General features: G+C 37.2%; 1 protein-coding gene across 7 annotated transcripts in view; it reads right to left on the bottom strand.

Moving 5' to 3' along the window:
- Mitf (melanocyte inducing transcription factor) overlaps positions 1 to 21,784 on the bottom strand; it is a 221,059-nt gene that overhangs the window by 71,453 nt on the left and 127,822 nt on the right. For 4 of the 7 annotated variants that reach the window (XM_042680047.1, XM_042680049.1, XM_042680053.1 and 1 more), the window contains exon 2: positions 11,225 to 11,474. In XM_042680047.1, the coding sequence (XP_042535981.1) occupies positions 11,225 to 11,474 (250 nt within the window). The remainder of the gene's footprint in view (positions 1 to 11,224; positions 11,475 to 21,784) is intronic. The other 3 variants (XM_042680048.1, XM_042680050.1, XM_042680051.1) reach the window with 1 other exon arrangement.

The raw sequence follows: 21,784 nt of genomic DNA, 5'->3' as shown, positions 1-21,784 counted from the left end.
GGCACACAACTCCAGCGGGTTTTTTTGTTTTTGTTTTTGAGAAAGGATCTCAATAACTTTGCCCAAACTTACCTCAAACTTATGTTCCTGCTAGGATTAAAGATGTGTACTACTATGTTCAACTAAATGGTAGAGTTTAAATAACATCTGGTAGATTTGTTTTTCAATTTCCCAAAAAAGATGTAGCTTTAAGGGGCTGGGAAGGTGGCTCAGTGGTAGAGCGCTTGCCTTGCATGCCTGAGGCCCTGGGTTCGATTCCTCAGCACCACATAAGCAGAAAAAAAAAAGCTGGAAGTGGCGCTGTGGCTCAGGTGGTAGAGCACTAGCCTTGAGCTGAAGAGCTGAGGGACAGCGCCCAGGCCCAGAGTTCAGGCCCACTACCGGACCCAAAAACAAAACAAAACAAAAAAAAGATGTAGCTTTGCACTTCAGAAGAGCAGGCAAAACAGAGGATTTTTAGGGCGGTGAAAACACTCCATGTGATGCACAAGTGGCGGGGAGATCATTATATGTTTCAAACCATAGAACACACACTGACTGAACCATCAGGTAAGCTCTTTATTGGTAATGATACCAAAGTACAGGTTCATTGATCGTTGTGAACCTCCTGTCAGGTCATAATGGGGGAGACTACACATTCATGGGGTACACTGGAAATCTCTGGAGCTTCCACTCTAATTTGCTATGAAAATAAATCTCCTCTAAAAATGCTTTAAAACAGCTCTTAGCTATTTCTGAAAGTTAATATTTCAAGGCTCTATTTGAATTGTGTTGAAGTCAGGCACCAGTTGCTCATGCTCATAATCTAGCTACTCAGGAGGCTAATATCTGGAAAGGATAATTAGAAGTCAATGTGGACAATAACGTCTGCTGACTCCATCTACAAAAGTAACCAGTAGAAAGGTAGGCTAGCCTGGAGGCCTGGCTCAAGTGGTAGAGCATCAGCCAAGCAAGCAAGGTGAAAGATCTCTAGGCCCTGAATACAACCTCAGTACCATCAGAAAAAAAATAAAATGAGAAATGTGCAGCTTTGGAATCATTTTTCACTTTGTTTATGAGGTATGTTAATAATTTACAAATACTTGTGGACCAATGAATTCACTGACCCTTCAGAACTCCTTGAAAGACCCAGTGGTTTCCATACTGTAAAGTGGGAACCACTTCTCTAGAACAAGTGAGTCTGGAGTTTCTAACTATTTATTTTACCTTTAACCTATTTCCACACACAAAATATCCTGGTCAGCTACTGCATATTTTTTAGCCCAGGCCAATCAATTCTAAGCCTGTCTTCCTCCTGCCCTCTTCTCAGAGTATGGGACCTTGACCATACATTACAGGGTCTATCTAAGAAGCTGTATGGTAGAGAAACTTGGTTGACTGAATTTGAACCTGCATTTACCTATTCTTTTAATGCTGCTTACATATGAATATCCAGGTTTCTACAACAGTGCTTCTTAAACATGAGCACTCTTTAGAAACTTTTGGAGGACTGATTAAAACACGTTCCTGGCTCAGGAGGCGTGGATGGAATAAGCTGCAGGAATTTGCTTTTCTAACAAGGCCCCAGGTGATGTGGGGACAGCAGATCCCAAACAACACTTTGGGAACCAATGAACTGTGGAATACTTTCCAAGGAACATGATTGTGGTTAAATTCTAAATACATTAGCTTCATGTCAAGCTGAATGAAGACTTTTATACAGAAACCCACTGCCTTTCCAGAGTAATCAGCTACTCTTCCCTTTCTATGACAATTACCAACATAAATGGATGCCATGATTATACTATATTATTACTATATTGTAATACTATATGATCAAGTCTATTACGATTGTACCAACTCATAAGTCAGAAGAATTATTTAGAAATGAGATTTTAATACAAACCTAAATAGCCACTGGGAAACAGAAATCAATTTGGAGTGACCTGGATATGTATTAGCTTTTATTGTTTGAAGGTACCAAGAAAATATTAAAAATAAACACTGATAGAACATACATGACTCCAAACAAGAAGTCAAGAAATGTGACACTATAATGACTGTTCTTTCTGAAATCCTAGCATGTTTCAATTTTGGCTTGCTTTCTTGCTTGCAACCTGTACAAGAATGTGACTTCGTTGTCTCTGGGAATTATATGAAGAACGCATGAAATATCTCCAATACTGAATACTAATTCCAATATAACTGACTCTTTGTTTACAGTAAGAATAACAAGGTACCTAAAAACCACACATTACTATTTTATGTATACTATTTCTGGTTTTACTATCAAACCATAAAACATGCATGCTTAGTTAATAATATAAGAAGGATTTCACTGAATTATGAGCTATTCAGTCTTTTCCCAAAAATCTGCTACAATTAGGAAATTACCTTAACTCTTGCATGAACAGAAATGGGATGTAAAATTCCAACAAAAATTAAGTTAATACTTTTCACATGAATTAGCAACTATCCAAAAAGTATATTTTCAAACAAACTAGAATGAACAACTCTTCTAATAAGATGTCTCTTTTTCATTAAGAACAAGAATAAAATGCTTTTTCATTCCCAAGATTTGTAGGTATTTTTAGCATACTAGACAGGTATGTTGGAGGTGTAACCTGTGTAGGATTGAAAAGAACCTGGGTCAAGTGCATATATGTAAGATGTGTGACCAAAAAATATAGAGTCCAAATTGAGATATGGTAGAGATATAAAATATACCCAGCTTTGAGGACAGTATAAAAGGTTTAATACAAAGATACTTAGTAAAAAAAAAATACAAAATTCTCATATAAATTATTTTATATTGATAATAGGTAAAGATGAAAGTATTGTAGATATAGTGGACTAAATAAATATATTTAAAAATTCCACCTCTTTCTTTTTATTGTCTTTTTTTTTTTTGTCACTCGTGGGGCCTGAACTCGGGGCCTGGGCGCTGTCCCTCAGCTCTTCAGCTCAAGGCTAACGCTCTACCACGTGAGCCACAGCGCCACTTCTGGCTTTTTCTGCTTATGTTGTGCTGCTGAGGAATCGAACCCAGGGTCTCATGCATGCAAGGCAAGTGCTCTACTATGAGCCCCCTTCCCAGCCCCACTTTTCGCTGTTTTTAATGAGAGTACTAGAAATTTTGAATTCATGTATGTGGCTCATATGCCATAAAGATTCCTAATAAGCACACGATAGTTGTACAGGTGGGTTTTATTGTGACTTTTCCAGACGTACCCCATCAACCTCACCCCCTCTTTAAGACTCCTTTATCCCTCTTCCACATCTGGAGACAATTTCAACAGGTTTCACTGTTCTGTTTTCACATATGCATATATGGAACACTGACTATATTCATATATTCATCTTATTCATCCTTTCTGTTCCTATCCTCTCCCCGGCTGGCACCTGTCCCTCAACAGTTTGTTTCGCTCTTCTGTCATTTTTTTTAGAAATTTTAATTGTATTTTACCATGGTATTTAACATGTACATATATTACATTTTAAACAGAGCATCCACTCTATTGCTCTCTCTTTCACTGACCCCCGTATGGTCTGTTGTTAACAGCTTTCAGTTAGATTCCTTAAGACATTTTCATACACAGACACAATGCATTTCATTATTACTCACATTTCATTTTTATCAAGTCAATATTACATTTCATTTTAATCAAAGAGTGCTACTTTCCTGAATTCCCTCCTTTAGAGTCAGCACTATTACCCTCATTTTTCTGTTCTCCAAAGAGAACAAGAAAAAAAAAAGCCTAAATTACCTAACAAAATACCAGACCCAGGCTAATGCTGAGTTTTCAACGTGGATGTCAATTATGGTCACATCTTACAGCATAATAAGCTACATCGGTTAGCATGAGAATTTGGCATCCAAAGGATAACTTAAGCATTTAGTTACCAAGACTATGAGGTTTGCAGTCATAAAGTCTAGTACATTTCATAAATTCAGTCTTTTAAGATTAACCTGGTCATCAGAAATATTACCAAGCATTGAACAATGCAAGAGGGCCAAAGCCATTACTACAGCCTGTCTCACCAGACAGACTCAAATTAAGTTCCATCAAACCACATGGAGCCAATACACTTTGACAAGCACCTTATATCCAAACCCTTGAAGACCTTGGATTTTTTTTTAAGTTGTTCCCCCTTTCTCTTCAGGAAGACACAAAAGAAAGCCCCGTAAAAATGCTGAATGGGGTAAAAGAAAATGCAACAAAGTTAATAGGGGACATGGATAACCCCCTCAGAATTGGTAAAAACACAAAACCAAAGGGCACGTTTTCCATCACTGCACAATCTTGCTTTTGTTTAAGAGCCAAGTCCCCTTCTTGAAACGTGTGGGCAATAAATCAGCAGGCATTACTTTAAATCAACCGGTTTTATAAAATAAGCCAAGAGTTGAAAGAGGCAGGACTAATTACCAACATTCCTCCATGAATTACTTAGCGGCGTATGCTAAGTCAATGTACGGTTGCGTCTTGACCCCCAGTTTTATCCTGTACTTATTTCCCAGGAGGAAAAAAGAACATGTGGCTAATTAAGGCGCCAATCTCCACAGCCAGAAATACTCAAGGTAAGAGTTCTTGTGGAAAAAAAAAAAAAGAAAGAAAGAAAGAGAAGGTTCTTTGCCTGGTACTTATTAATCTAATTTTTACTACTTCACTAGGAAAACAGAGCTAATCTTGTCACCTTTAGCCACTCTGAACTACCATGCAGTGTTCAGAAAAATGTTACTTATTTGTAATTTAGCCAATAAGAATTTCTTAAGCCCTTCCTAACCGGCAGGAATGTCTCTGGTTTGTCACTTCTAATTAAGTCTCAAAAAACTTTCCAGCCCCTAAATTTTAATTATACAAAACCCAGGGCCAACAGAGAAGATTACAACAAAGTCATGCCAGTCATAACGTAGGAGAAATATGAATTGTGCTTTTCATGTTTGGGCTCTTAACTACCTTTAAAAATTATTCACAACTAGGTGATTAAGATCCTCTTATTCATTTTAATTCCCGAGATCCTTGGGTATTTTTATTTTTCCTCTAGAAATGAGCTATATTACATGCATAAGTCTAGTAAATTCACCTAAAAGAAGGAATGTGCTCCTCAAAATTTCTGGGTATTAAGTACTACTCAGGAGGATGAGATCTAAGGACTGAGATTCAAAGCCAGCCTGGGCAGGAAAGTCCAAAAGACTCTTATCTCCAATTAACCACCAAAAAGCCGGAAGTGTTAGAGTGCTAACCCTGAGTGAAAAAGCATAGGAACAGGGTCCGGGTTCTGAGTTCAAGCCCAGGACTAGTACAAAAAAAAAAAAAGCTGTGGGTAAACAGGACTTTACTAGTACTTTTTAAATGCATGGGAAATAGCTATTTTAATTTTATGAAGAATGTAAAGAGAAAAAAAAATGCATTGCCAACAACTAAAGAGTCTTTGACCACCAATCTCACTACATATTTCAGAGACCACCAGTAAGAACACTGTGGTTTAGATTCATCTAGATCCTTTTCTAGGGCATTTCCTATTTTTAAAAACAGTGATTAAAGCAATTCCTTCCTAAGACTATTCTCTGTGCTAGCAGTCTCCTACTTGGTCTGTTTCCTGTACTCCAATTTTGATTTCAATTTTTGTATAGTTACACATTAACCCTCCCAAATACCAGATGCTATAAACAAGACACAAAAGGCTGCTGTTTTACAGGATGGCAAATTTTTCTTAATGTTCAGAGTGGTACTCAAACAAGTCAATAAAAAGAGACATATTCAGGACAAGAGCCAATATTCTAGTACTGACTGCAGCTATAATCTTGAGCAAAGCCAATATGCTGATTTACATATTTTTAACACAGATCCCACCCATTTATTTTAGTAGGGCAAAGATAAATATAGGTTTTGCTTACACATTTCCATAATCTCTCTTATTCGCCGTGAAAGATAGTTCATCAGCAATCTTTCATGTTTCCTTAACTGTTGGGATTAAGTAGGTAACATTTGTGAGGGTGACTCTCACCTTTTCATACAATGCAATATTTATTACAGCGAACATTCACTTAAAAGCAAAAAGAGAAACCAGCAGTACTGAAATTGCAATTTCAAGTGAGAATATAGCAGAAGTTCCAATCATGAGCAGGGAACAGAGGAAGAAAAACTGAAAATATAACCCTAATCAGGTGACATTTTATAGTAAAAGAAGTTTGAGTCTATGGGATTGAGTTTTCAAAAACCACTTAGAGTAATACAAATGTATTAAGGTCTAGAACCATAAAGCATATGATTTCTGATAGGTTGACTTAAATGATCTTGTTGTCAGAGAAGCTTTTTTTGTAAGTCCTTTTTAGCTCATAACGATGACTATCACTAAGCCAAAAATTACCAATGCAGCCAGTGTGGTTAGACAGGCTTCTTATCTAGGAAAAAAAAAGACATACAGTTCTTTCATTCAGCATACCATATGGACTCATGAAGATAGTTTAATCATTCAGTAAAGAGTAATAATCACAAATGCCTGAGATCCTATATTCTCCTAAGCCTGTGAGACTCTTCTGCAATTTTTCTCTGGCCTCCCACTTTGCTGTAACACATTGTTGATGGTGGCTGTTTAGAAATTGTTTAGAATACCTCCTTAAGCTCTGTAAAAAAAAAAAAAAAAACACAGAAGACAAAAGGATAGGTTATAAAGCTTAATGTTATGACCAGAAGCCAGAAAGAGCCTCTTCTTGTGCTTCACTTTTACCATCTAGAGGGTACCTCCCTCACAAGGTTAGCTACCAAAGGTATAATTGAGCTAAAATATATCAAGGGTTCAACCTACCACCAAATGTGCCCATAATTAATGTGCCTGTAGTGAGTGAGGTCCTTTTGCCTTCTTTCCACAGTCACACAAGTAATTCCACCAAAGTTTGAGCTACAGAGTATGGCTCTTTGATAAACATTGCCAAAAGGCCCCAAACTAGCGTGCCTTGGACAGACTGAATGTTGCTCTCTCTCTCTTTTCCCCCAATGGTCTTGTAGGCAAAGGAGAGATCATTTCCATTCTGGGCAAATATTACCAAGTAATAGTACAATTAGAGCTAATGTTTCAATGTTTTCACAAAAGTGGGAACCTGTCATCAATCCACCTGTAATTCTGTAAAAGTAAGCCACTCCTGAAAAACTCTACTCCAGGTAAGCAGAAATTCTTTTTTTTTTTACAGAGAAAGACCAACAACCCACTCATTCACCTATTCCCTCCCTGGTGAAAATTCTAGGAACGTCATCTGTAGAACAAAGTGACAAATAAGCAGTACTCCCATTTCAATGTTCCAAAATTTCTATCCAAATGGAGATAACCAGCACACACCTCAGCTAAACTCAGTTTGCAGCATAAGGGCCTGCCCCAAATGCTTCTGTATTTGATGATGAGCAACTACTGCTTCTAGTTGCAGAACAACGTGCTCAGTTTCTGATATGAATTGGAAAAAAGGGAATTCTTACAAACTTCTCCACATCACTTAGGATAAAGTATATTAGAGTAAAAATACCAAACTGTTTTCTTTTAAATTCGTACGAACTTTTGCTGACACAAACCAGAAATTTTTAATGGTCTGTTACAAGGAGAATACTTGTCTTTTCAAATATTAAGTTCAAATGTGTCAAAAAAGGAGGGAGGGAAAGAGAGAAAGAGGGAAGGACGGGAGGAAGGGAGGGAGAGCAGGAAGGAGGGAATTACTAATCCTTGGTAATTCACTACAATCTTCTGAAGAGCACAATATTTTCTAATTATAATGTTTTCTAACTATAAACTATTAGGAAAGGTAATGGGGAAAGAAATCTTGATGTATTTGTCACTACCAGATCAGAATACTCAGATGCTTCAAGAATTAATCAACTGAAAAAGAGTTGAGCCAGTGACACTCAATGCTGGATGAGTGCTAACTCCTAGGCTGTACCGTGAAAAGCCATCAGCTTTGAAGTCTGACGTGGCTGTGAGGTCGAGTCCTAGTTACTCTGCTTTTGTTTCAAAGAAGCTAATTCAAATTACAAACCTCCAAGTTTGTATGACTCAATGCCAGCACAACCTGGTAGTAAAAGAAACCATTTCTGTAAATGCTTTGTAATGACTCTTTCATTAATTCCCAATTTTAAATGCACAATATATTTACTACTATAACAGAATGCATTATGTACTTCAATTGTCAGATTTGTGGCAAAGAAGCATCCTTGAATTATCATACTTGAGTACCTTGGTTCTCAAGAAACCTAGTGAGCAAACATCTTTAATATGTAGACATTTAGCAGTAAGATTTATCATTTCCTGTCACACAATATAAAAATCATTAAGAAGAACACATCCACAAACTAATTAAATCAATACAGAATCCACCAGCAAACTCTGTAAGGCTTCATGAACTTACAGGAATAAATGATGTGGATTCCACCTACTCCTAAATTTACCAGATGTCAACAATTTTTAAACATGCTTCACTGAGCTTCCTGTCTCACTGCCAAAGAAAGGGATTAACCTGAAAACACTAATTTAGCTTTTCAAAACTAGAAACTCAACCCACTGATAGTAGAATGTTGGTACCTTGAAGTTTGTGTATTGTTAAAATTAACTAGAGTCTTTCTTCTCTCAAATTTTACAAATCATGGGAAAAGAAAAAATTTAACAGGATTCTTTAGCCCATTTGAGGATGCCTAATTGTACATATTTGCCTCCAATGAGAAGCAAAGTACTTATGTTCTGTCTCAGCAATTTGAACTTTTAAAACTTAAATGCAGAATTGGCTTGGGCTTATCCTATGAGAAAATATTCAATACAATAGATAATACCATGTACTCAAAGGACTACGCGGGTATCAGCCATTCTTTGAAAATGGATGAGCATAGAAAAATACAATAAGTTTAAGCAAATTAATTGTTTTGTTATTAGCCATTTGCTTCCTAAAATTACATTCTCAATGTAAAAGTACAAAATAGGAAGCAAAAAGACCACAATTCTCTTATGTCAATTTCTACAATAATTATCTCACATTTTCACACATAAAACTACTGAAAATATGTAAACTAATTTTATGAAGCACTATCTTTAAATATCTGAGGCAAGCACTTTTATTGTCCTTAATATTTTTATTAGAATTTCTTAGATTGTCACCTTATATGAATAAAAAATCATCTGTTTTTATTTGGCCCTTTGTTTACCAAACCTATCTAGACTATTATCCCAAGGCATCTTGTATTTACTTGACATGCTTTTGTAACTATCAACTATAGTTTGTAATTTATACAACTGAGAAAAAAAATGGAAAAGTTAAAGATAAAACCAACTCAGCATGAAATATTAATTACTAACTCATTTTTGTTTGGATTGTCTTCTAGTTTTAATAATTTATTCTTGAACTTGGGGCAATTTTTGGTTTTCTTAAATAGGATGTTGTAGTTTAATCCAATGTGTTACCAGAGCACATAGAACATATAAGGAAAAGTGGATGGATCACTCAATTATGTAATGTATTTTAACAATTGTTTTAAAATAATGTATCTTAACTATTTTAAAATCATGTTGATTTATGAGATGATACGGAACTGGTGTTTTTCACATCTGTATCTGAGTAATTTCTCTACCATCACATGTAACCGCCTCATAGGAGAATTTATTTCAAGTTAATACACTAACATCAAAAGCAAATTATCATCTTCAAATTGGATATAAACCACTACTAGCCCAATCTATTATCACTTCTAACAAATTTCTTTAGATTTAGATAGAATAAAATAGACAGTTCTCCACATTTCATCATTTAACTCATACAAGTTTAACTAACTTATGATATACACAAAACGATTATTAGTCATACAAACTATGAACCAACTTAAATATTAGATTTATAAAAACTTAGTAATCATAAGTTTTTACCTCCCCCAAAAAAGGTTTGATGTTAATCTATTCAAAAGCGAAAACTTTGCTTTTACTTGGGAGCAACTGAAAGAATAGGAAAACATCTATTAATTGTGGCAATATTCAAAATTTTAAACAATCATGTCTGAGTAAAAGCTTTTTGATAAACCATTAAGATAGCGATTGTCCTAACAATTTCAGTTAGTTTCTCTACCAAGAGCTCCATTATCATGTCACTGCATTTTAAAAGAATCTTTGCAAATAAATTCTGACTTTAAGGTTGTTTGTGAAGGCTTCCTTTCCCACTTCCTGTTAAGGATTACATACTACTTCCTGATTATAACACATCATCTTTCTATTTGCTTTAATCATAAATTTTAAGTAGAAGAGACTCTTTCTTTTGAGAACAGAAATGAATGCAAAGATCAACATGAATCACTGGCATGTAAAGTTCACATTGTAATGAACAGTAGCACTTCTTCATAATGAATCAATTAGATGAATGGGTACAAATTTTTAAAAAATAATAATAAAAGCAAGGAAGTTCCTTTACTTTTAACTTTCCCTGAGCAAAGTCAAATTTAAGAACTGAAAGGTTCTTTCTGAAACAAGAAGTATCCCCTGATGTGAAGAAGACACATATGTGACATATTCTATTTTTAGATGTGTTACAACTTTCTCTAGTAATTAGGAAGCTATATGTCCCCAAAAGAATAATGCTAACAAGCTCCTGCAGTTTCTACTCTAGCAAGAAATCAAAGAAACTCAAAGCGGACAACTCACGTCAGTAAAAGGATTATGCTGTCTGGTTATTAAGGCACACAACACTTTTCTACACTTTTGTATCTGAAGAAACTTACTACAAGAGTCAGCTTTTACAGTTAACACGATTTACTAACTAAAAAGAAAACAAAGAAGAAGAAAAAGTTGAAGTCCAGTCATGGGGTGATCTTTAAATATATATACATATGTTATCAGAAAAGGCCCATTTCTGATAACCTTCACATCTTGAAATTCTTCCAAAAGAAAAACATGGAAAGTTGTCATTATAATAAACACCTGTTTTTACTTTAGGCTCTTCATTGAGAATTGTCCTGTTTCTACCATTTATTGAGAGTTACTACTACACACAGTTGGTTTGTATCCTACTTTTGAAATACAAATTCATGTCCAAAGCACTAGGGATGACACTAATAGATAAGAGACTGATGGGCCCAATATACAATCAGATAAATGTTAAAATCTAGACCCAATAAACATGTTACTTGTGGATCAGGGATTTATGAGCCAAATCTTCATTCAGATGAATTTAGAAACCTAGAAAAAGACACAACAGGCTCCAGCCAACCACAGAGCCATGCTCACTTACCTTAAGGACTTCCATGGGCACCTGCGGGGCAGAAGGAAGGGTGGTGGGCACGCTGACGTTTATGGCTGGTGTCTGGCTCACGGGCACTCTCTGTTGCATGAACTGGGCGGCCTGCAGCTTCTGCTGCTGCTCTCTGCGCTCCTGCTCCTGCATCTGCTCACGCATGAGTTGTTGGCGTAGCAAGATGCGTGATGTCATGCTGGAGGAGCTTATCGGAGGCTTGGAGGCCCCAGGATGCTCCGCGGAACTGCTGTGGGAAAACCAGAATGCACACAACATTCAGTGTCCTAATGAGACCTTCTGTTTGCATATTGGGGTACCCTCAATGGCACCACGCTAGGAAATGAGATTGCAGGAAAAAATCAGGATGAGTGCCGAACAGTACTCCAACGTAAATGAAAATCAAGAGGTGTCAGGATTTTAGTCATTCATAGTTGAGTTAAAATAAGTCAGCCTGACTGCATCTGGGCACGCATTATCAAAGTGTGTTCTCTTGTTGTTTGACGTTCTGTAGAGCATATCACCTAATCATTGCCACCAATGATAGCAATGCCTATGCAGGACCAGGAAGCCATGCATCTTCATGGCACCAGGCTTCCAAATTTAAAATTACTTGGTTTGCTTTTTTAAAAAGAATTGAATGGAATCAATAGTCCCTCTTTGCTGGTCATCTGAACTCCTTGGCGAGGTCTAACATGTTTACGAAGTAGGAATTATTTAAAGAAAAGTTCAGGGTTTTCATGGGGAAACATTCTTAAGAATCTAGTATAATTCTTTGTTGAATTGCTGACTCAAGCCTTTGAACCTGAATGCTAACACTGAATTTGACCTGAGTCTTTGGGCAAGGGAAGAAGACAAGCTGGCCTGACAGCCCAGCCCTCCCCTCCTGATTTTCTCTGAACACTCTGCTCCCAATTCCTCTTGGCATAACCATGGATATGACTGTTGTGAAATTTTGGGAAGGCCATTTGTGGGGACTTAAGACACCCAAAACTGTCTAACTAGCTTAAGCATTAGTCACAAATAAAGAATCAAAGCATCCTAATTTTTCTCATATAGAGCTTTTGGTTGCTTATCTTGCCAGCTATATGACAGCATCAAGTAACTGACCTCTGCGCCTCGGTTACCGTACTAGGAATCATATAAAATTGCATGTGAGGTTTTTTTTTTTCCTTTCTTTCACATTTCTATTACATCACCGATATTTTAATGTCCTACTTCCTAGGATTTTGGTGCAGATTAAATAAAACAATGTACATAAATCCCCTATATAATGAGCAATATGTATTGTTGCCCCAATAAATATCTACTGTTATTTTCTACTCTAGAACAGTTGTTTGATTTCTCACAATATCATTTTTCAAGTTTATACTCAAGACGGCTACCGTAAAACCTTCATATCTGGAAACGGGGAAAAGAAGAATATTTGAAACCATATTCACCCTTGAATCACTCATGCCTTAGTGGAAGTGAGTCTTAATTTTACTTCCTTGAGAACACACCCAACACTGCCACTCCCTAACTACAAATGCCAATGGAGTGTTGTGGCCATTGACTGTCTTTGGCTGCTACCTTCAGACTCTGCAGGTGACAGAACAGGAGACAGTTTACATTTCAGTCTCACACAGTCCCAGCAAAATCACACAGTAACAATTATACTCCAAGTTCTCTTATTTTTCACCACAGTTACTTGGTTCAGAAAATTAAAATACATTTATATAATTCTCTGTATTCTATATAATAGCAAAGGTATATAAACGTATTTGTTGATGAGTCTAAAACAACACAAAAGTTCTAAAAGCTAGATGCAAAACAGCACTGAACATAGGATTCGATTTTATTAAAAGTTCACAACAACAAAAAAAGCATGATAATGTTACTCTGATTCATTGTTGGTATATATTAAAATACCTTACAGAAAATATCAAAAAGCTATATAATTTTTTTCAATTTGATTTAGACATTTTGTGAATGGACAATCTTCCTGTGTAAATAATTCAAAATGTGGAAAGTTTTATATTACAAAGCTCTTTACAAATAGCAAAACATTCCGAATCACTTCAATTTGTCACATACTATAAGAATTGTTAAGTAAATTCTGACACATGAATTCCATAAAGAACAATTTTAAAAAAACTGCACAACTCTACAGCATAATAGGAAATGCATGCAATTGGGATAAATTATAAAATAAGACTAAAAGGCGCATTTTCAAGTTGATTCACAATGTACATGGCAGTATATGTGTATAAAAACACAAAATGACTAATAAAGGCATAAAAGATGGTGAGAGCCATAGGGGAGTGCAATTATAGGTGAATTTATAATAAAGCCTTATTGTTTTCAGTGGCAGAATATATGCAAATAGACACTATCCGGACATGAAGAAATGGCTCAGGTAATCAAAGCCTTGGGCAGAAGCAACAAGCCTGGATCATTCACAGACAATATTCTGACAATAAGAAGGTACACTGTAACTACATTGGGTACATCACTTCTTATAACTTCCATATCTCCAAAAACTTTAGGATTAAACCATCTTTCCCTTAGTTTTTTTCTCCCCTACATCTCCTACACATGCAGTGACCAGAGGTAATACTTCATTTATTACTTTAATGCCACGTACTGATCCGCACAATAAGAACACTCTCTAGCCACTAATCTACTCAAGGAAAATAATCTATTTACTTGCTAAACATCTACTAAAAGAGCATCAGAAGAAAATGGACTTTCTTACTTTTGAGTATGTGTTCAAAGCTCACAGGTACTTTCTTAAGCCAAGGATGAAGGGGGTGGGGAGGAATGGCTATTTTAAAATAAATAAGTGGTCTTACTATTCAAAGCCTGTCAGGTCCAAACATTCCTGGAGAGACTGATCCTTTTGATAAAAACAGAAGCAAACCTTTGTACGATAGCAAATGCAGCTGCGGAATAATCGCACTAATTAGCTGCACAAGACAAGTCACTGGCCGTGATACTGGGGAGGAAAAATCCTTTCAATTAACAGTAAAGCATTCCTGAAACAAATTAAACTACTATCAACTACACCAAGGCTTCATACTTGAAAGTCAATCAAAAAAGCACTTAAAGCATTTTCTGTATCTTTCCTGGGGGAAAAAAGATACATTTATAAAATAAACCAACACAAATACCTAAAAGACCTACTAAAGAAAATAGAGCAAGTATATTTTATATCCATGTAAGTATAACAAGGCTCAGCGTATTGACAATGTTTTAATAAAGAAAACATTGGAGTTGCTTCATTGCACAAATACAGCCTGCTGAATATTTCCAAGTTGTCGAGTCATACACCTTCAGCCTTTCCCTCCATCATTTTTAACATACCTTTCTCTTAGAAATAATGGAATTTGCAATTATCACATCACAGACCTAAATGAAGGTATCTACATTTCACCACACTAGCAGAACAAACGAACACACTGTTTTAAACGCGAATTGAGATTTCTGTGAGAATTATCCAGGTTGACTATAATGGTTACTTTAGCAGCGAGGAGGATCTGGTGACTCCTAAGGAGAGATGTCCAAATGTAGTTAATTTTAAAAGTGAACTGCTCATCCTTGAGCCCATGAATCTCAGCCCTGGCTAGAAAATCCTAATTCCATGAGTCTGAATCTTTTAATCAGATTATGTAAAGGTCATTTATCCAACAGACAGTCATTGCCAGGTGCTGGGAATACCTGGGATTTAACAGTTGAAAGTCATGGTCACATTATTTCTTAGGAGATGTCTTAACATTAAGTCAATTGTCTCCAATGTTTGGACTCTGATCTAGTTCCATTTGGGAAAGGAAATCTGCCTCCATCAGAAAGGAAAGACAACTATCACAGAGGCAAATGCCTTTAGTGCCACTTCCAGAGCCAAATACCTCTCCTTGACAATGGGAATTGTTCCATGTTGACTCAAGAAAGACATCATTGAATGGTCTCAAGTTCTAGCTCAGTCACTGCTGAGGAATGACCAGCCACTTGACATCTTTGGGCATCTCCAAAACCCACCTCCACTTTGGAGTGAGCCAAAATGTTACCTAAACTAAGGTGATCAGTAAAATGACTGAAAAGCAGCATATGCACCAAATGACATACGATCGGAGTTCCTACCCCTATGGCTGATTATTTTGAACCTTTGGAGTATCTTCCTTCTCTACAATGTTACAGGTACATTGGACAGGGACTCTGAATTCTGTTGCATTCCTCAATCCAAATAGTTTACTCTACTGACTTTATCAACCACTTGTAAGAATCAGAAATTCCTCTAGGTCCCATATCCCAACATCTCACCACCGACCATCTGCCTGACCACCACTGACCTTTGTCAATGCCTCTTTATAAGACCAAGAATCAGTGCTGGTTGTCAGGAATCCAGTCACTTGGGACTCTAGAAGATGTTTCCTCTCTTCAATTCTTGGGCTCTGCCACACACTTACCTGTAACTGTGGCCTCATCAATTCATATCATTCCTTACACTATGGCTTTTCTTACTCAGAGCATGTTTAATACCTTGCCCAGGAGTGAAATTTGTAGTAGACATAAGAAGCTTAACATGATGACTGGGGGGAAAAACATGGTAAAAATTGTAATATTAAGCTATAAGAGTGTTATACCATTTTTATACAAAAAAAAAGCACAATCTTTTATAAGCCTAAGTTCATGGTGGAAGCATACAAGGTTTGTCTCATCGAGTTTAAGCAATCCCTGCTTAATTGTGAGAACTTCACCAAGTTCTACAGGGACAGACAGAAAAGATAATTCCATTCGCATTTCTCTCATATGAGCCATGAAATTTTTCTAGGAAAAATGTAATCTTCATGATAACCATTTGGTTGGTGGAGCTCAGACTCGGTTGTTTACTTGCATTCAGGAATCATTTACTTATCCTCATGTGACCCTGTGGCTGGAGTTCACATGGGGCAGAGACACAGGAAGACCCAGTAGTATTCACTTCACATTCAGGTAAGAACATTATCCCACAGCTAGGCAAGTTACAGCAGCAAGGCACTGTGGCACGTTCCTGTAACCACAGCGCTTGCAAGACGAAGGCAGGAGGGGGAGTTTCCAAAATGCAAAAGGCTGATCGTCACAACATCAGCTGAGGGTACTGTCAAGAGTAAATGTCCCCATTTCCATTGCTGAACATTCTAATTTTATTATAGACAAAACCCAGGAACCAGTTTGTCTACAAAGATTCTGCAGCTGATACTGATACTTGGCCATGTTTGAAAGCTAAGAGTAAAACATTCAAGAGTACAGATCTGTTCCTCAGGAGTGCTGGAACATGAACCCACACCTATGACTCTCAGAACAAAAAACATTCCTCTAAGTCCATGGAAATTCACATTCCATTGTCCATTTCCAGGGAGCCTGGCCATATCCTGACAGTCCCTGATAGCAGATTCCCAGGTGGATGTGATGGGAGGAAATACTACCCCGTGTTGTCAAATGGGCCATGAAACCAGACATCCATCCAGAAACTGCCGATGAACCTTGATGTTTATAGTACAACTATTTTGTTATAAACAAAAGGAATTAATAAGTAGACTGGACAGAAACTGGCCCTACCCAGTCTGTTCTACCAGCAAAAAGGAACTCTTAATAGTATTTTCAAAATGCCTCCAGATACCAAGTCAGAGTTAGTGACTTTGTTGTTGTTTGCTTTGATTCTTTAATGTTGTTACTGAGGCTTGAACTCAGTACATGTTCTCACTTGGCATTTTCACTAGAGGCTGGTGCTCTTCCACCTGAGCCATACTCTCCCACCTCTGTTTTTTTGCTGGTGAACAGGAGATAAGACTCTCTTGGTTTTGTTCTGGCTTTGAATTGAGATCCTAAAATCTCTGCCTTCTAAATAGCTAGGGTTACAGGCAACAGCCACCATTGCCCAGCTGGCAAGGAGGGTTTATTTTTCACCCTAGTCCTGGTGTCTCAAGTTTTAGAGTGATTAGTTCCTCCATCTTTCCATTCCTTCCAGGTGGGAACTTTTTAAGATGAACAGAGGAAACAAATACCAGGAAGAAGCTATGTTGTCCCTTGTTACAATGCTTTTAATAGCTGGGAGAAATACCCATGCTCCCATGGGAGAGAACAGGTTTCACACTGGAGTCAAACACAGATCTTTAGCACTTGTGTCCTCACTAAATTTGGGGCTTAGTGGACAAGAAAAGGAATGATAATCTTTAGGATTACAGCTTTTTTGTTTGGATTTTTTTTCTTTGAAACTTTACATTCAAAAATGTTCTAGGCTTCCAGTACAAAGGAAACAAAAAGGCTTGCAAAAGGCAGCATGACTTTCACCCCCTTGTTCTTGTTTTTCTATAACCAATATGCTTCCCAAAGGCTAGATGTGGTTAGACATTAGGGACATCATGTCTCCCAACTAGACAGCACTGGAGATTTGTATCCTTAACTGTACAAAAGGGAAAAACATTCTAAAAACTGAGCAGCTACCAGTGACACAGAAATTAAAAGCTCAGATTTTTTCTTTTGAACCTTAACTCTCCAGCTAGTTAATAAAATGTGGAGAATCCTGATCTCCTTGGGACACCATGTTCTGTAAGCTGGACCTTCAGCATGTACCAGAGAAGAGTAATCTCAGTCATTTCTTAGATTAAAATAAAAGAGAACCTCAATAAGACTCTCAGCATATTAACATTTGCTGAAAGAACATACAAAATACGATATCTTGGGGGTAAAGGAAAAAGAATCTAACCATGTCTTTGTAAATCTTATATAATCATTTTCATTGTCTATTTTAGTACATGCTTATATGTGTAACACTACAGAAACATAGGTATTTATTATACAAATTTGTAAACACACATATACATACACAAACACAGATAACAAATAGAAGGTTTTGATGGGAGAGACTGAAAAATACTTCATGAAAAAGGGTGATCAAATATGTTTAGAGACTTCTGTAACATTGGAACAATTTTCTCCCAAACCATTTTCATCACCAGATTATGTTAACCTGGTATTTTTACCACTCCTCAAGTATTTCCCACTTCTGCCAACTTCAAAGAGGGATGTCAATCTGTTCCTAGGAAGTATTTTTGACTAAAATGTGGATTTTGCCATTTCCTCTATTTTTTTTTTAAACCACAACCAATCTCCATTTTCCAAGATGCCACAGTGAGTTAGCACCCTCTTAAAACACTCTGCTTCTTTCAAGGAACTTGCCTCTGAGAGCCAGACCACTGAAAGAGTAGAAAACAGAGTTGAAGTGCCCCACAGTCAATTTTCTGTCTTTCAGATCAAACTTCCTTCCACTGAACCACACTCTTGATTCTTTTTGATTCTGTCCACAGCAATGGAATCCCATTCACATCCAGCTGCTGTTTCTTAAAAAGGCCCTAAATATTATCACCTCTTATAAGGTAGAAGTAATAGAGCACTAAGGTAGTTTTCAAAATAACACATTTTAAACTCCCAGACTGGGGGGAGAGGGGCGGGGAGAAAGTGGGGAGGAAACTAATTTAGACTTCAGAATTTAGACTTGAGTGAGAAAGCAACTGGAAGAAAACATTTTAAAGGGGTTGGGAATGTGGCTTAGTGGTAGAGCACTTGCCTAGCATGCACGAAGACCTGAGTTCAATTCCCCAGTACCACATAAACAAGAAAGGACCAAACGTGATGCTGTGGCTCAAGTGTACCTTGAGCAAAAGAAGCTCAGGAACAGTGCCCAGGCCCTGAGTTCAAGTCTAAGGATTGGTGCTTGCCTCTGGGGCAGGACAAGCACCTCTGCTTATCTAAACAAGATGTGAACGGGTTGTAGAAGAGTCAAAATGTTTTAGTGTATCACCATGTTACAGTTGCTGCATGAAATACCTACCAAATGCCAAGTTGGTTATGCTGTGTTGAAATCCACACCAAAGTACCTACCATGAAGTAAGGAGCAGTTTACATTTGCACCTGCCCGCACTGAAGGGGCACTCTTACAAACGGCAGCCATGGCTTACATGATTACATGGCATGCATGCCTGCCCAGCAGACTATCCTAGTTATTTGGGAAAATGCCCTGGTTCCACTTTAATGAAGCAGCTCCTCTCTCCCCCATCTTATCCAGTTATACTGGAAACGCAAGCCATACTTGGCTAATGGGTACATCCATCCTTTGGCTGTAGAAACTGACAGTACATGTCTTTCCAGGTAAAGCAATTATTTTATTTTTGCCAGTCCTGGGGCTTGAACTGAGGGCCTGGGCACTGTCCCTGAGCTTTTTCTCAAGGCTTTTTCTCAAGGTTAGCACTCTACCACCTGAGCCACAGCACCACTTCTGGCTTTTACTATTTATGTGGTACTGAGGAATCAAGCTCAGAGTTTCACGCATGCTAGGCAAGCATTCTGCCACTAAGCCACATTCCCAACCCAAGCAATTATCTTTATGCTAAACTTTGGAGATTTATTTGACAGAAAAAAATACTGTAGCAACCAGACTTAATCATAATTCCTCAACCTCAACGACGTTATTAATTAGTAATTCAGAAAACAAGATGGGAGAAACTTCTCCAATACAAAACTTAGTACTTCATGGGAAAATAATTGTATGTCACACAGATAAGAGATCAGAATGCCTGGCTTGAAATCCTCGCTCTATCATTTCTTAGTTGTATGACTTGGGTGGGATTTCCACATACTCATGCTTTAGTGTCCCCATCTGCATAATGTGAATAGGAAATGCAGCTTGTCAAAAGGCAATTGTAAGAATTAAATGTATTCATACAAGAGGCTTAGAATGAAGGCCATAAACAATGTGGACAATAAATCAAAACTGAACAATAAAGTCAGCTATACAGATTTAGTTTTAAAAGATTATCCACTGAACGTCTTAATATTGAAAAACTAGTTAAAAACTGGCGCGAAATCCAACATTATAAAATGTTGCTTTCTGCTATAATGTCTTTTTGGTTTCCTAGAGGAAATTATTATACAACTAATTCACAGTTGGTGCCTTCCTCAATGAACATGCCTAAGAAAAGTTCACAGGCAACCATTTAGTGTACAAGTTTTGTCCAAGATGCTGGCTAGGAATTTAATTTGGAGAGTTTATAAGGGAAGCAAGCTCCTATGCAGGTATTTTATTAACTAGGCAACATAATTAAGAATTGATTTGGGTAAAAATTTAACTATGGAAATTTGCTATATCAGAATGGGTAAATTTCATCCAGTGGTATCATCCACTAACTTGCTTTATTTAATTTAAAACAAAAACAAAAAAAGCACGAGGCAGGGAACCAATGGTTTACAACTGTAATCTGAGCTGCTCAGGAGGCTGAGATATAAGGATCTCTCCTCTTGAAGCCAGGCAAGGAAGGAAATTACATGAGATTCTCATCTCCATTTAACTAGCAAAAGGCCAGAAGTAGAGCTGTGCTTCAAGTGGTAGAGTGCTAGCCTTGAGCAAAAAAGCTAAGCGACAGCACCTAGACCATGAGTTCAAACCCCAGTACACATGTGCGTGCACACACACATACACGCACACACACACACACACACACACACGCACCCACAGTTATGTATACTCTTGTAGTGCATGAATCATGAAGAACAGACATCATCTCCCCAGCTAGTACATGATTTGTAAGGCAGAAATTTATACAGTTCCTGGCATAATGATATCTTAACTATATAACTATATATACTTTGTTCATAAAGTAGCCTATCATCTTAGAGGTGAGTAATCAAATTGTTTTTATGATACACAGAATGAAAATAAAAATCTAAAGCAGCCACAAATGTAACTCGGCAGCAACACAAGTGCTAGGAATTAGAATGCATTTTTAAAACTACCTTTTCTAAGACCTTTTAAGGATGTAGCTGCTGAAAATAATGGACTTTCACCCATATTTCAATTGATGGGGAATTTTTTTTCAAGAATCCAATTCTAAAAATAGTTATGCTACATCTAGTATTTTTCCATTCTTCCTGCCGGCTTTCGCACACCTTCACAAGCTGCTGGGCAGAATGCCTCCCTCACTTAATCAGAACCTCTCTCATGACCCAAGAATGCTCAGTAAATAATTATTAAGCTCCAGAGGTGGATTTGCATAAGTTGATTTGCTTGAATGCTTATTCACTTAGGAGCCTAGCTTTTCATACTGGTTTTGGAATCTTATCGACTACCAGCACAAGTAAATGCTAACGGAAGAGGGGGAAGCTGTTATTCACTTAGTACGCCCCGACTTTAGTATTGCTTTCAAACTGCCAATTTCAAACCTGTCCTACATTTCTATGCCAGACAGATTTCCCTTAAAAAAGAAAAATATCAATATGCAAAAACTGCAAATGAGACGTTTATCAATGGAACTGATATCACTGCTGGAAAGACAGACAGACAGACAGACAGACAGAGAATCCAAAGTGTTTACAATGGAATAGTATTGACAAATGTTACTAGCAAGCATACTATTTCCCAAAAGAAAATTCTTTTCTGTTTTTCATTCAGAACTGGGTTGCAGTCTCGCTTGTAATCATAAATCAGGCTCTGCTCTTACAGATTTTTCAAGCAGCTAGATTTTCTTGTCATTGTTCATTTAAGACCAA

The sequence above is a fragment of the Dipodomys spectabilis genome, unplaced genomic scaffold (genome assembly GCF_019054845.1).
Source record: "Dipodomys spectabilis isolate Male_0828 unplaced genomic scaffold, ASM1905484v1 ptg000054l, whole genome shotgun sequence".
NCBI lineage: Eukaryota > Metazoa > Chordata > Mammalia > Rodentia > Heteromyidae > Dipodomys > Dipodomys spectabilis.
This window is presented reverse-complemented; position numbering and strand designations above follow the sequence as displayed.